This window comes from Nematolebias whitei, chromosome 15 (genome assembly GCF_014905685.2).
Source record: "Nematolebias whitei isolate Nwh7 chromosome 15, NemWhi1, whole genome shotgun sequence".
In the NCBI taxonomy this organism is placed as follows: Eukaryota; Metazoa; Chordata; class Actinopteri; order Cyprinodontiformes; family Rivulidae; genus Nematolebias; species Nematolebias whitei.
This window is the reverse complement of record NC_056512.1, coordinates 26421523-26437010: the sequence shown is the minus strand read 5'-3', so window position 1 is coordinate 26437010 and position 15488 is coordinate 26421523. Positions and strand designations below refer to the sequence as shown.

Here is a 15488-nt window from a genome sequence, read left to right as displayed (position 1 = left end):
TGTGTCCCTGTGATGGACTGGAGACGTGTACCTCACCTCTTGCACAGTGATAGCTGGATATGGGCACCAGTAACCCCCTGTGACCCATAAAGGAAGAAGCAGGCAAAGATAATGGATGGATGGAACATGAGAAACAAAAGGCAGCATGTTTCTTTAGGAGATGTGTACAAGAAGCTGGTTTGAATGGTGTAGATATGCAAGAGTTTCCCAGTTTGCATGAATTTGTTTGTTGATTGGATCAGACAGTGATTCAACAGATTTTGTCTGAACACACTCTGAACTCCGAGGAATAAACCTCATCTTCAGGAAAGAGAAAGAGTTCTGCTACATGATCACAAAAAAGTGATCCAAGATGATGCATCGTGTCCATTTCCGATGGTCGCTCAGCTCAAGCAGAAGAAATGACAATTAAATCACAACTTTTAGCAAAACATAAAGAAAGCATTACCGACTGAAAACCTCAATCTGTGCACCACAAGGAAATAACAAAAAGCAACTAAAAGAGAGAGTGGCAAGAAGTTGTAAGTAAAACGTTTTGTCCTAATTAGCCTCTTTGGACAGATTTGTTTTGCAGCCTGACAGTTTCTGAGCCTTATCGACTCACTGAAGTTTAACGTGACCAAAAAGCATCTGCTGTTTTCTTTGTTGTAGAGAGGCCGACTGTGTCCTGCAACACAAAGAGGAGGCCAGTTTTTTTTAACACTGTGGGTGATTGTGATTAATACAATTGTTGGGATTCAAACAGGACAGTTCCATAAATTCCCACATTAACTTTTGTTTCAATATCTGTAAAGCTGACTGAGCTACAGTAGAAACATTTTTTTTGGCTAAAGATGTTTTGCACTGGAGGCCATCTTGACTTGTGTTGAATTCACAAGTTAAGTTGTAAAAGTGACATGAAAGTGGAAATAATGGTTGTTTCCGAGAATCATTCAAATCTTGTCAGGACCTGTGTTATTGGTATTTTTGTGCTGTTCATTCAATTTTGGTTATTTTGTTCATTTTGTGTGTGTAGTTCTGTGTTGCCCTGTTTCACCAGTTTATCTTCTCAGTACTTTCCCTCGGTTAATTTCTGCTCCTCTGTGCTGCCTCACCAACCTTCACCTGCTTATCATTACCATCAAGGCACCTGTCTCCAATCTCCTCATCAATCCCAGTCCATTTAGTCTCCCAGTCTTCCGTTCAACTGCAGTGTATCATTGTGCCTCCCATGTCTGGTTCCCCTCCATGGCTCTTAGAAATGTATATTTTCTAATGTTCGCTGCCATGTCACCCGTTGTTTTTCAGATTTCTTTAATAAATCTTTCACTTTGATCTTCAGTCTGCATTCTTGGGTTTAACTTCTGAAAACTCTGACAAAGTTAGTTTTTGTTAAATATTTAGGTAAAGATCTTGCATGTGTAGCTATAAGTATGTGCTATGAGTGACTCAGCTACTTCCACACCAACTTAAACTCAATAATATTGAAACATACTGTGTTTTATTTATTTATTGAGTTTTCTAAGGTTGCCTTGATTTGGCAGCAATCCTGAATGGGACTGACTCCAAAATGTGCCACTGCATCACAAAGAAATTATAATATTGTGAAAAAGTTTGTTTTTTTCCCAGTCATTTCTGAAAGTTAAACTCATATATTTTGTAGATTCAACACACATAGAGTGAACTATTTCAATCCTTGATTTCTTGTAAATTTGATGATCATGGGTTATAAATAATGAAAAAACAAAACTCAGTGTCTCAGAAAATTATAATATTACACAGCCAGCATTTGGTACCTTTGTCAGTGTGGACAGGCGCCAAGTCCTGCTGGAAAATGAAATCAGCAACTCCATAAAGCTCGTCAGCAGAAGGAAGCATGAAGTCTCTAAAATGTCCTGCTAGACTTTGCATCGACTGAGGACTTCAGAAAACACAGTGGACCAACACCAGCAGAGGACATGGACCCAAACCATCACTGACTGTGGAAACTTCACTCTGGACTTCAAGCAACGTGGATTATGGGCCTCTCCACTCTTCTTCCAGACTCCGGGGCATTGATGTCCAAATAACATAAAATTTATTTTAATCTATTAAAAAAAGGACATTGGACCACTGTCAGTCCAGTTCTTTGTCTCCTCAGCAGGCAAAACGCTTTTGATGTATCTGGTTCAGTAGTGGCTGGACTTGAAGAATGAGACATTTGTAGCTCATGACCTGGAGTTTTTTCATTCAACCTTTATTTAAACAGGTTAATCCCATTGAGCCTCAAGGACTCATTTACAAGAGAGACCTGATTTCTTAACAAGGAGGGATGACAACAATGGAGAACAACAACAATAGATAGTCATAAAATAGGCATACATATTTTATTTCTCTTCTTTTATTCTTTTTTTTACAAATCAAAACAAAATAGCAATCAAAAAGACAATCAAGAGGAATAATAGCAAAAGAAGAAAGAAAGAAAAAAAAAACAGATTATAATGTGATTAAGAAAACTCAAAATCTAAAAGCAGGAACATGTCTGCATTGGTTCTTGCCAGGAACTTAACAGAGTTTTAAAGTCACTTAAAGCGGTCAAGGCCGAGAGCTTCAGATCTTTTTGCAAGGTATTCCAGGAAACAGGAGCAGAGAAGGAGAAGGCCCTTTTTCCAAGTTCAGTCCTCACTGAGGGAACACTGCAGGTAATAATGTCCTGAGAGTGCACGCTGTAGCTGCCGTAAATTATACTATAATACATAGTATAATCTTTCTCATTCCAGAAAACATCAGCAAACAATGACATCCTTCATGATGGAAAGACATCATGGACACCACAGCAGCAGCTGTCTTGACTGAAAGCATCCTTACATGATCGTCACTGACACGAGGCCTCTGTCGATGGTTGAAGTCGAAGGCTTCACTACAACAATCCACACTTTTAATCCAGGTTACACTCTTACCTCAAGGACACATTTTACAAAGTAGCCACATATTGTGCAGGTATAAAGCATACATTTGTATATTTGTGTCCATTTATTTTTTATTGAAGCTATTTGACAAACTTTTTATTTTTTATTATTCAATATTTTACTAACAGAATACTCAAGTAGCTACATGTTTTTTGTGCGATTTGCTATGTCAGTCAAATTTTGGAATAAAAAGGTGGTAATTAAAATATGGTGGGGGGAATTAATCTATCAATAAAAAAAAAACAATCCGATTAATCGATTGTTGAAATAATCATTAGTTGCAGCCCTATATTAGACAAAAACAAATTGGGGTCCACAGGCCAATAGGGTGTGACACCAGGAGTTCACAAATATTGAACCTTTTCACAATATTCTCATTTTCTGAGTCATTGAGTTTGGGGGTTTTATGATCTGTAAGCCATAATCATCAAAATTATGATAAATAAAGGCTTGAAATATTTCATTATATGTGTAATGAATTTTATGTTTCACTTTCTGAAATGACTGCCAAAAAGACTTTTACATCATATTCTAATTTTTTGCGATGCACTGTAGATGTATGTACAACCAATGATGAGTTTCTGAGTTTTATCAGAACTCGTCCAGTGATCCTCAAAATATTTACTAAAAAAAGACAGACAAATACACACAAACACATGCAAACAAAATTAATTAATTAATTGATTAAATCAAATAAACATCTGTCTTCTACACTCGTCAGTGGGTTATAAAAAGTTGCTTATTAAGCAACACGATGTTGGTTTACCTATAACCCTGAAAGTGTGGACTACACATCTGCAGCTGGGGATAGAGATTATAACTGTCTATAATAGATCAGCAGTGACCTCATCCTGGATACAATGGATCAACTTTTCAACCATTCCTCTCCATCAACAACTGCATGAAAAGAAAGTGGTCATGGATTTAGATTTAATGTTATGCAAACAAAACATAAACCTGTTGTAAATATGTAAATTAAAAACCAAATAGAAGTTTATTTATTATCACCACTCAAATAGCTTCAAATAGGAGAGAGTGGAAATAATTCAGAGCGAGAACGGCAGAGAGGGCGAGGTGCCAGCATGTGAAATTACACCTATTGATCTATGGAGCCGAGCGGAGGCATTTCTTCCGTGTATGAATGTATTATTGAGAGGGTCCTGCTCTCCACGACAGGTGGACGATGGCCAAGGTTGGACTTGAAACAATGGAGAGAGTGGGATTAGGGCAAACACAACCAGCAGCTGTTTTGAACAGATTAGTACCTTTGGCATTATTGATTGTTGTGCTGTTATGTCTGAGAAAAGCATCCGCAGAATGAATGATAATTTCATTTAAACCCTATTATTATTTCATGCACATTGTAGCAAACATCATTAGAAATGCAACAGTTGTCACAACATTTATTTTTAAATTGCAGAACAACACAGAATGCTTCAAGGCACCCAGAACGACTGGAGAAGTATTTTTTTTAATATTTATATATATATATATATATATATATATATATATATATATATATATATATATATATATATAAAGTACATCTCTATAAAGGTGTTGGTGCAGCATGCTTCTAAGAAGAAAATAAGTTTTATTTTTATACAGAGTGTGGCTCTATCTTGTGTGGAAAAGTCCTGAATGATGAATGCATAATGAAAGCAAGATGATGTCTGAGTCTCTGTGCCTGATTACACAGAAAGATTAAATCAATCCACATAAGAAGAATTATCTTCATCTTCTTGTCTCTTTTGCTCAGGGACTGAAATTTAAACAGGACTTTTACTTTCAGAGAATGATGTTTGAGTGGCTTTTGCAAATGTGTCTGAAAACACTGATCCATTAAAGGAAATACACAAATACAGCGTCTTATATTCTGTTTACATACAATACAGAGGTAGGTTTGTGTATATGTCTGCATGCTGTGATGGCCCTATTTGTATTTAGGGTATGTGTACATGTGGTTGATGTGAGTATCTAAAAAAATGTATATTTCTTGTGTTACAGGGGCCACATAATACAAAATGACTTTTTATAAGATGAACAGGAAGTAACAACAATTATTAGTTTATTAATATCAAAAAAGAGTTATGATTATTTAAGCTTTATGTGCTTCTCTTTTTTCATTTATGTTTTGACTGTTTAATTACATATTTCATTTATCTAACAGCATAAAATAATAAAGTTTACTTGGAATCTGTAGTGATAGTACAAATGTATACTGACGATGATGACATATATGTAACTGTAAAACCTTCACAAGTGACAGAGTCGTCTGGTTTAAGAATCGTTTTTTGTCTTGCAACAACGCCAAAAATATCTTAATATGTCTTACAATCAGATTTAAATAATAATAATAATAATAATGTTTTCAACTTGCCATGGATGTCTGCTTTTCACCTTTGGCTTTATTCATGCATGTTTTAAAAAGTAACAAGCAGAAAATGTTACATCACTTTAATTTTTATTTCAATCTCTCTCTCTTTTTTTTTACTCTTACAACTAAAATTTAAAAGAAGCTACATCTCAGGTTCCAGTGAGCTACATATCGTAAAGTTTCAATCAATCCTGGATTAAAAACTGAGCGTATAATCACTAAAACTCCACTTGCTTTTGTGGATGTTGTTGCGTCACTTTAAATGGATTGTAATCCTCAGACAAAGTTCAGGGGACATTAAATAAATATATAAACATAGACAGGTTACGTGACATGTTGTAACATTTTATAATACACTTTAAAATGCTACAGTTCACTAGTAGATGCCTTCCATGAAGCTGTTAGTAATGAAAAGCATGAAAATGGGACAATATTGAATCCATAAATGCAGAGCAAAAAAAAAGGAGTTCCTAATTATTATTAAAATCATTATTACCAAACAAAAGCTGAAGTGGCAGCAGAAAACCTTATATGAACTTAGATTAATTAACTGGGAGACATGATGAGGCTCAGAGAAAACAAGACGTTGCATGAATGATGCTCCAGTGAGGAATGGATGCAGGACTAAAGAAGTGGGTCTGATGAGGCGATTAGAGACAGCTGCGCCCAGTAAGACAGGCTGCAGGAGAGAGTGGGTCCGGCAGGAGCGGAGGAGCAGAACTAACTATAGGAAGAATGATCTGGTGACACAAGAAGAACACATATATAAACATGAAAATAAACTCCAAATCAGAAACTAAATACCATAACAATATGAACAGAATAAAGACGTTGTTGTTGTTTATCTTTCCGATTCTTCCTTCTGCATGGGGTCACCACAGCAAGGGAACTTGCACCAAAGATTTGGTAATTGTTTTATGCTGGATACCCTTCCTGTCGTAACCTGGACTCAAGGAGGATTAAGACAGATTAAATATGTTCTATAACCATTTCCATAATGTAAAAGGGAATTCTGCTTGTTTGTTTTAACATAATAAACTCAGTTTGATAAACTACCAGTAAAGTTGTTCACATGACATCTGACTGTTACAAAACAACCTGACCAAAAAAAAAAAAAAAAAAAAGTTGATATGATTTTTCTTGCCTAACCAAGTTAGATCGGCACGTCATCTTAATTTTGGAGGTGAGTCGGGCTGCTGACATTTTAAGACACCGCCCCTCTAAACTAAGACCATCCTTCATTGAATTTATTTGGTACCACTTTTCAATAAAGCTCCCCTTATAAACGGCTAATAAATAGTTTATAGATACGTTATTATTTCCTCTATAAACACATTATAAATCACTAATAACTGCTTATTATGCATTGATTAAGGGTGGCAGAGACAAAACTGACCAGTTTCTTTCCAAATAGTGAGATAAATAAATTCACCTACATATTTACTATACCACACCATACCATTTTATTTATAGAGCACTTAAAACAGCTACAAGGCCAACCAAAGTGCTGTACAGACAGAACAACAGACAATGCACAAAGCAATACACAAAATGAAGTAAATAAAAAAATATAGACATAAAAACGATGCAGATAATGAATATGATGACAAACCAGTGTGGAGCATACAGGTTCAAAACACAGATCCTCTGATGTTGAAAGCTACTGAATAGTAGTGAGTTTTTAAACGGGATTTGAAAACCGAGAGGGTGGGGGCCAGTCTGACAAGCAGAGGTAACTCGTTCCAAAGTCTTGGTCCTGCTACAGAGAAGGCCCTGTCACCTCTGCGCTTAAGACGAGTTCCTGGAACTGTGAGGAGCAACTGGTCCGCTGACCTCAGGGAGCGTGGTGGGACATACGGCTGTAGCAGATCAGAGAGATGGGGGGGGGGGGGGGGGGTGTAAAACTGTTCAGCAATTTGTAGACATACATCAGTATTTTGAACTGGATTCGAAGGTGAACCGGTAGCCAGTGCAGGGAGGCCAAAACTGGTGTAATGTGCTCTCTTTTGCCTGTACTGGTTAAAAATTGTGCTGCTGCATTCTGGACCAGTTGTAGTCGTGCAATGGAGGTTTGACTGATACCAAACAGGAGCGAATTGCAATAATCAAGCCTAGATGTAATGAATGCATGTATTACTGTCTCCAGTTTATTTTTGGATAATATGGGCTTCAGTTTAGACAGCCGCCTCATGTGGAAGAAACATGATTTAACAATCATGTTTACAAGATATTTCATCTAGTGTTGTTATATTAAACATTTCAGACTAAGTTACTACCTTGTAAACACAATAAGCATTTGCAAACCTTTTTCTTTAGCAAATAATATTGTACTTTATCACTACATTATAAGTATCTACAACTAATATTAAAAAATAGCTTTACAGATGCTTTTTGTGCTTACAAGGTAGTAAATTAATCTGCAATGTTTAATATAACAACTCAATGAAATTTATAGGAGAACAGATTTGTCTCACTATTTGGCAAGAAACTGCTCAGTTTTGACTCTCTGTCACCCTTAATTAATGCACAATAAACAATTATTAATGATTTATACAACGTTTAATAATATATTTATAAACTATTTATTAGCAATCTATGGGAACCTTATTGTAAAGTGATACCATTTATTACTCTATAATTCCCCAATGGAGATAAATTATTGTGATGCATTTTCCCGCACCACGGGGAGCAGACTGGTGCCATCTAAGGTGCCCATGGAGCAGCTGGGGGTTGAAGGCCTTGCTCAGGGGCCCAGAGTGGGGCAAATGAGGGTGGAGGCAGGGTGCGTCACCTTTCTCATTTCCCATTGTTTGGTGTCGATCCAGGGAGTTTTCTACATTCTCTGCTAAATTTGAGACAAAGTTTATACACATACACCATTTTAGGGAGTTATTGTTTGTTTCAACCAAACAAAAGTCAATTTAGGAATTGTTAGAGGTCTGGTTAAATATTTGTGTTCTGTTTTATCAAGACAAATGTATTTCAAAATGTCACATTAGTTATTCTTACTTTTAAATTCAGTGTAATGTTTTTGTTCAAACCAAAGAAAATCCATTGAAATGGGTTTAATGAGACTAATGTAAATTTAAACTGTTTAATGAATCTAGATCAACTTAACTGAAACAAAGTTTAAACAATTTAGCCTTTTTGTTGAACTAAAATAGATTCACAAAAGCAAGCAACTATTTAAAGGAGTTCAATAAGCTTGTAAAGTTAAATCAACCAATCTCGCATGGTTTACACAAGAGACAACCAAGATAACATAAAGTGATGTTGCTAAAACAAATTGTTTTTTCACCTAACGTTCATCAATTTGTAGGTTTTAGGTTGCAATGACTTGGGTTTTACAGTGCAAATACAAAAATATTATTTTTTATGGAGAAAAGTTGGACACATTGGAAGACGTGGTCCAAACGGGAAAACAATAATCAGAATCACGAGACTCACAAACACACACAGTCACAGATAAATATTTATTATGGTGATTTTAAAAGTTTAACAGATATAAAATCAGACTCTCCCTCCTGAAAGTCAGATCTTCATTCAGCCCTTCTAGTTCAAAGCTAAACGAGAGAAGGAGCTGTTTAACCTGTCTCACCTCACATGCGGGCTTATCCACATGCACACATTTTCCCATGTGTTTCTCTTCGCAGCCGGTTTTAATCTGGGGGCTGCCGTGCTCTCATTACATATTAAAGTGGTGTGGAGAGCAGATTGCCTCTGTGTCCAGAGATCAGAATGGATTCTGGCTGTGGCTCGCTCAGAAAATATCGTTTTCACATTGAATTTGAAGTTTGTCGTTAAATATGAATGTGTGATTTGCAGCCCAGAGGAAAAATGGGAAGATGTAGAGCTAGAAAGGGCAAACTTAAGTGATTCTTGGTGGGAAAATAAAACCAAACATAAAAAATTAAAAGCCAAAAAAATTACTAAAGGAATGCATATCACCCACTATGTGAGAGGTTTAGACTGAAATGATTTCATGATGAGAAGGAACAAAGTTACAGATGTTTTGGTTAAACCTTAAACATGACACTGTGTGCCGTCACACTATGAGCGCTTCTGATGAAGGTGAGTATCTATTTCACTTTGTTGGTACTTTGTATTTTCACTTGTTTTTAAATCAGTTTTCCTCCACTTGGCATTACATGCGGACAGAAAACTAAGAACGTCATCGCTCAGGGAACATTTCCAGTTATGCACATGACAATAAAAATTTTGAATATTTTGAATTAACACACATCAGTTGTTAATGAGAAACTTTGCTGACCGAAGGACAAGTTTGATTTTAACATCTATTGGTGAAGTTTTTGGAACTGATCGAACACAAGCTGTTAGTTCTTGGACTTTATGTTGAGGGTGACGTTCAGCCACCACAACACCACATTTAGTTAAATAAATGGAAAACTGAATGAGCTGTAGCCAGTTTTGTGTTGGCTGCGGCAGCCATCTTTAGTTGTGTTAATATACATGTATGAATTCTTATGAAGCATTCACACTATTATGATCAATTTTTCTTCCATATGTTTTTCAGCATCTTTCTCCTTCCACAACTTTTGTGCTATTTCAACAAATCATGTATCAAAACATTCAGCTCGTTCGGGAGAACGGTGCTATGACTTTTGGTATTGGTGCAGCCTTAGCTTTTTGAAATATTTAGCCTTTTCTGCCACTTTCTTTCTCATAGGAAATAAATTGAGCTCATTTTACATCCTTCAAATCTTTAGATCTGTTTACAACTTTTTACTGCTCCTTTCACATTTTGTTCTGGTTCAGCTGCTTCCTGCTTCCTTGGGCAAATTTTAACTTTTTTCAGCTACTTTCAGCTAATTTCAGCTGCTAGTTTCAGCTGTTTTGTGATCCTTTTAGAATTCTGCTACTGCAACATTTTTGTGCTTCTTGTTTCCTTTTTCTGTTAATTTCAATTTACGCTTCTTTCAGCTTCTTTCTGCAAGTTTCAACCTTTTCAGCTACTATTCAACAGTTTTATGATCATTTGAACCTTTTCAGCTAATTCCACAGTTTTTGCACTCGTTTAAACTATTTTTCAGCCCAATTCAGCAAAAATGTGCTCTCGCCACTTGCTTCTGGCAATTTAAGCTTCTTTCTGCTTTTTAGCTACTTTTCAGCTGTTTTTTCCCCTTTTGCTAATTTCAGCTGTTTTCAGACAAATTCAAGTTTATCCTGGTAATTTCTGTTACTTTCAGCTTAATTAACTTTTTCCGCTAATTTCATTTTTTATGCTCCTTTAAGATTACAGTAACTGTGCTAATTTAATCCGTTTCTGCTCTATTTAGCTATTTTTATGCTAATTTTAGCTTTTTCAGCTAATACCATAATATTCTAGCTAATTTCAGCTCCCTCTGCCTCCTTCAGAGAAGCTTTCTGCCTTTCAGTTATTTTTCAGGCATTTTCTGCGAATTTCACCATTTTTTTTATAACGTCTGTGCCAATTTCTGCTAATTTAAACCTTTTTCATCAAATATGTGTTCTTTGTGCTTTTTTCTGCTAATTTAGGCTTGTTCTTCCATTTCAGCTATATTCCAGCATTTATTTAGCCAATTTATGCAGATTTTCAACAAGCTCTTCAGCGAAAAGCATTCACACAGGAAATGCAATTTCTCTAGTTTACTAAAATATAATCAGTTTTACATGCACATCCAAGGATTATTCTTTGAGCGCTTCATTAAAATCCGTCCAGTGGTTCGTGAGTTATTCGGTTTTAGTCAGATTGTGTTTCCCTGTGGTGGAGGTGTTCGGAGCTGTCCTTGGTGCTGAAAGCTCCATCTTCAGTCAGAGCGCCCGGAACAACAACTGGACCCGCTTTTAGCCCCGGCGCCACACTGGCATCTCTCCACCAACAAATCTGCGCTTTTTAAATCTGAATTTTTTTTCCACCCCAGATGAATAATGAATGACGCGCAGACAAAGTGATGAAAGATTTAAAACACGAGCCGCACTGGAAAGCAAAATGGGTTTCATCTCCTGGATGTGACGCGACTTTGTGAAGCCGTTTAAAGCGGGCTGTACGAACTCTAACCACCCCATCCTGCCTGCCCCCCCCCCCCCCCCCCCCCCCCCCCCCCCCCCCCCCCCCCCCCCCCCCCCCCCCCCCTCCCCCCCCCCCCCCCCCACACACACACACCTCCCACCCCATTCGGGTTGTGACGCAGTGGAGCGGCTCTGCGCAGAACCCGGCAGGCTGCGCGTATAAAAGCAGCAGCGCGGGTGGAGTACGACAACAAGGAGGCTGGGGAAGGGGGGGAGACACCGAAGAGAGGACTTTTACTGCGGCTCATCAGCCTGCTCCCCCCTCCTAAAGAAGAAAACTACAAGCCGACATGCAGGCGACGCAGGGCGGCTTCTCCTGGAGACTTCTCCTCTTCTCCTGCGCGCTTCTGGAGAGTTTATCCCAGGACTTCGGCGGACAGACGCAGTTCATTTGCACGTCCGTGCCCAAGGATGTGGACATCTGCGCAGCCACGCTGCAGAACAGCGTGCCGGGAGAGGACCTGAAGAGCACCGTCATGCAGCTGCGCGAGACCGTGCTGCAGCAGAAGGAGACCATCATGAACCAGAAGGAGACCATCAGAGAACTCACCTCCAAGTTGGCCCGCTGCGAGAGCCAGAGCGGCGCCGAGCCCGGGGCCAGGAGGAAGGAGACGGGGGCCAAAAACACCATGGGGGACGTGTCGAGGGGCCCCGCGGACACTTTGACGCAGCTGTCTCAGACTTTACAGTCGCTGAAGCAGAGATTAGAAAATCTGGAGGTAGGAATTCACCTCCGGGACAAAATCAAAGCTCTAAAATCTCCTTTAGATCCTCTAGATTTACTTATTATGTGCTGATAACTCCAGTTAGCGCAGATTTTATGTTTTTGCACTCAATACAAATGAAAAATGACGCTGAAGTTAGCGACAGTTAGGTAAAGGGCTATTCCACACTTTTAGTGACAAGAGCATCAGCTCTCGTCCCAAAACTGCAACAGACTATTCAAACATGGACCAAATTATTCTATACAACAAACAAATTCAGAAAACAATATTTGACGACTTTTCAAACCAATATTTTTTTGGTGAAATGGAAATAAATTAACCTTTTTTTGTTGTTTTGAGGAATTATTTTTGTTAGTTTTCAGCATCTGGACTTTTTTTGATCAGCTCCATAAAATGTCCAAACTGTTCAAACCTGGATCAACTTATTCTACACTCAAAGCAGCATCTTTAAAACACAGTTTGTCATCTGTACAATAAATTAAAATTGGAACTTGATCATTTCCAGTGTGGTCGAAATACCATAAAAGGACAAAAAATGTATAAAATTAATTTAATCCATAAAGGCTTTTTTGAAACTCAAATTGAGTTTTAATGTTTGTTTGTTTGTTTGTTTGTTTGTTTTTTTGTGCAGAACAATCCAGTCCAGGTTTGAACAGTTTACGTTTTGTACATTTTTCACGAGATCAAAATCAAACAATTGTCCAGAGCACACAAAAAAATCTGTGGAATAGCCCTTTACAGAGCTGTGGAATAAAATACTAACTTCAGTGTCTATTAAAAAAAATGCTTGGCAACTGTTTATAACAATTATAATTTATACATTAATTAATATTGCATGAACCTCATTTTAAATAACAGTTAAACTTTATTTTAACACTGTTTTGCCTCCTGGCAGCAATTCAGCAGAAGCAACAACTCGGTGCAGGCGAACAGCCTGAAGGACCTGCTGCAGAGTAAAATCGACGACCTGGAGAAGCAGGTTTTGTCCCGGGTCAACAGCATCGAGGAGGGGAAGTCCGGACTCCGGAATGAGACGGAGCAGCGTGGCAGGATGGAGTCCACCCTCACATCTCTTCACCAGAGGATCGCAGATCTGGAGAAAGGTCGGAGGAGCTGGGTTTTTATTTTTATTTTATTGTAGTTTAGCACTGAAGACGATCAGGGAGGTTTCATGAAGGATGGTGGAGGAGAAGGAGTGTTCTGCAGCCTCCTGCTTTAATTCTTGCACATTAAATCAATGCAAACATTCCCATTTCGTCTCCATAAACTCTCTGAGCCTTTTGAAACCTTGTTCTGCGTTTGGGACCTCTTTGATCACGTGCATCAGCAGCAGCAGGAGCAGCAGGAGCAGCATGACACTCAACGTCACTACTCCTGTCATGGATTTAGCGTGCAAGATTAAAGAAAAATCTGGAACCTCCCCATTGTGGATTTGTTGTGTAATGTGTAAATCCTCAGTGATAAATCACAAAATGTTACAAAAAAAATCCCACTCATATCCTAACTTTTCTTTTCCTGACAGGTCAAAGAGAAAACAGACCCCTTGATAAATTCCAGCTCACCTTCCCTTTGAGGACCAACTACATGTACGCAAAGGTGAAGAAGAGTTTGCCTGAAATGTACGCCCTGACCGTGTGCATGTGGCTGAAGTCCAACGCCTCGCCTGGAGTGGGAACACCGTTCTCCTACGCAGTTCCAGGTCAGGCCAATGAGCTCGTCCTGATCGAGTGGGGCAACAACCCCATGGAGATCCTGATAAATGACAAGGTACGGCTTGAACATGCTTCAGTTAGTGGATATCACGTTGAAGAACGTGCACATATTTAATGTATTCAAATTCCATAAAAGGTTGCAAAGCTGCCGTTTCTGATCAATGATGGAAAGTGGCATCACATCTGTGTGACCTGGACGACTCGCGATGGCGTTTGGGAAGCCTTCCAAGATGGTGTGAAGAGAGGGAGCGGAGAAAATCTGGCTCCTTATCATCCCATCAAACCACAGGGCCTGCTCATCCTCGGCCAGGAACAGGTAAAACGAAAGGATTAGTTGTTGTTGCAGTTTTTTGTCCATTTCATTTTTCACTAAATGGCATATCATTCATTTAAAAGCCAAATTTATCATCAGCAGTTTGACCTTGTGACTAATGTTAAGCTGCTTTTACTGGCCGAACGCATCTTTTAAAACTAGAATAAGGATGTAAATAAATAAAGCAGCATTATGATCCATCTCCTCCTCCTGCAGGACACGTACGGTGGAGGGTTTGATGCCACACAAGCGTTTGTCGGAGACCTGGCCAATTTCCACATCTGGGATCGGAAACTGTCCGTGGGAGAGATTTACAACCTGGCAACCTGCAGCAGCAAAGCTCAAGTGGGCAACGTTTTTGCATGGATGGAGACGAGCCTCGACATTTACGGAGGTGCCTCCAAGTGGACATTTGAAGCTTGTCGCCAGCTGAACTGAGCTGAGCTGCAGCGAAGACAAACTCTTGCAGGCGCCACTGGTTTCAGTGAACTGGTACTGAACAGATCACGGGGAGACATTTTCAGTGAATAGCTGTGGGGATTTTGTCATAGGCGTTTGATCAAATAAAATATATTTTGGACGACTTGATCGATTTTTACCAGATTTTTTTGTGTGGGCGAGATGGCTGAAAACACGTTGCACTTTGGCATCCTGTGGTTCCTGCCAGGCGTTCATGTGGTAAAAAAAAAAAAGCAGCAAATGGTGCCACTTCTGAGAGAAGAGTTTGCTCAGTGAGAGCAAACGAATGTGCCGGCTTCAGACACAGTAGGAGGTGTAGTTTTTAGAAAACAGATGTCACACAAATCAGCAAACTGAAAGACTTCTTCAGCTGTCTTTTCTGTCTCGACTGCCAGGGATCTCCACTGTGAACACAGGCGAGGTGGACTTCTTCTAAAGGTTTTCTGTAGGAGGTTATCAAATAGACAACATGGCTTCTCTGTCTCTCTTCTTTCTCTTCTGCCACCTGCTTTTCGTGATTCTGTGCGAAGAAAGACGTTTCCTTATTGCCAACGTTTGAGCCTGAGTGCCTTGGGCTGTTGCAAATCTATCTCAGCACATCCATCCTCCTTTCCAGAGCGTCTGTGTTTATTTTACCTGTTCAACTGGTTTCCAAAGAGGTGTTCGGGTGCAACACTTCGAATGGCCGAGTGCTATTATTGTAAAATGCAGTTCGTCGATGAGAGTGGCGCCGTCTGGCAGTCGCTTCAGTGGGAATGTTCTTTGTACAGTAACGAGCATGTCTTACCTTCTGTAATGCTGCGTCATCATCTATAACCTTTGCTTTTACTATCCTACGTCAAAGTTCAGGTTTTATACTGTCTTGTTATACGCTTGAAGCATGGCAGCAGCGACGGATGGACAAAAAGTTCTAGTTTTTGTAAT

At 38.9% G+C, this 15488-nt stretch overlaps 1 protein-coding gene across 1 annotated transcript; it reads left to right on the top strand.

Moving 5' to 3' along the window:
- The first annotated feature begins 11491 nt into the window (after window positions 1-11491).
- On the top strand, window positions 11492-14977 carry nptx1l (neuronal pentraxin 1 like). The gene is made up of 5 exons (XM_037689541.1): window positions 11492-12074; window positions 12976-13183; window positions 13603-13847; window positions 13929-14108; window positions 14322-14977. The coding sequence occupies exons 1-5, from the start codon at window positions 11646-11648 to the stop codon at window positions 14541-14543; spliced, it is 1284 nt and encodes a 427-aa protein (XP_037545469.1). The 5' UTR covers window positions 11492-11645; the 3' UTR covers window positions 14544-14977.
- Window positions 14978-15488: the final 511 nt, after the last annotated feature.

What these genes read in the sequence shown, in the direction of transcription:
- nptx1l (XM_037689541.1), top strand. Translation starts at nt 11,646, where the DNA reads ATGCAGGCGACGCAGGGCGGCTTCTCCTGGAGACTTCTCCTCTTCTCC. An exon ending in GATCGCAGATCTGGAGAAAG is followed by an intron (nt 13,184 to 13,602) that starts GTCGGAGGAGCT and finishes TTTTCCTGACAG; the next exon opens with GTCAAAGAGAAAACAGACCC. An exon ending in TCATCCTCGGCCAGGAACAG is followed by an intron (nt 14,109 to 14,321) that starts GTAAAACGAAAG and finishes CTCCTCCTGCAG; the next exon opens with GACACGTACGGTGGAGGGTT.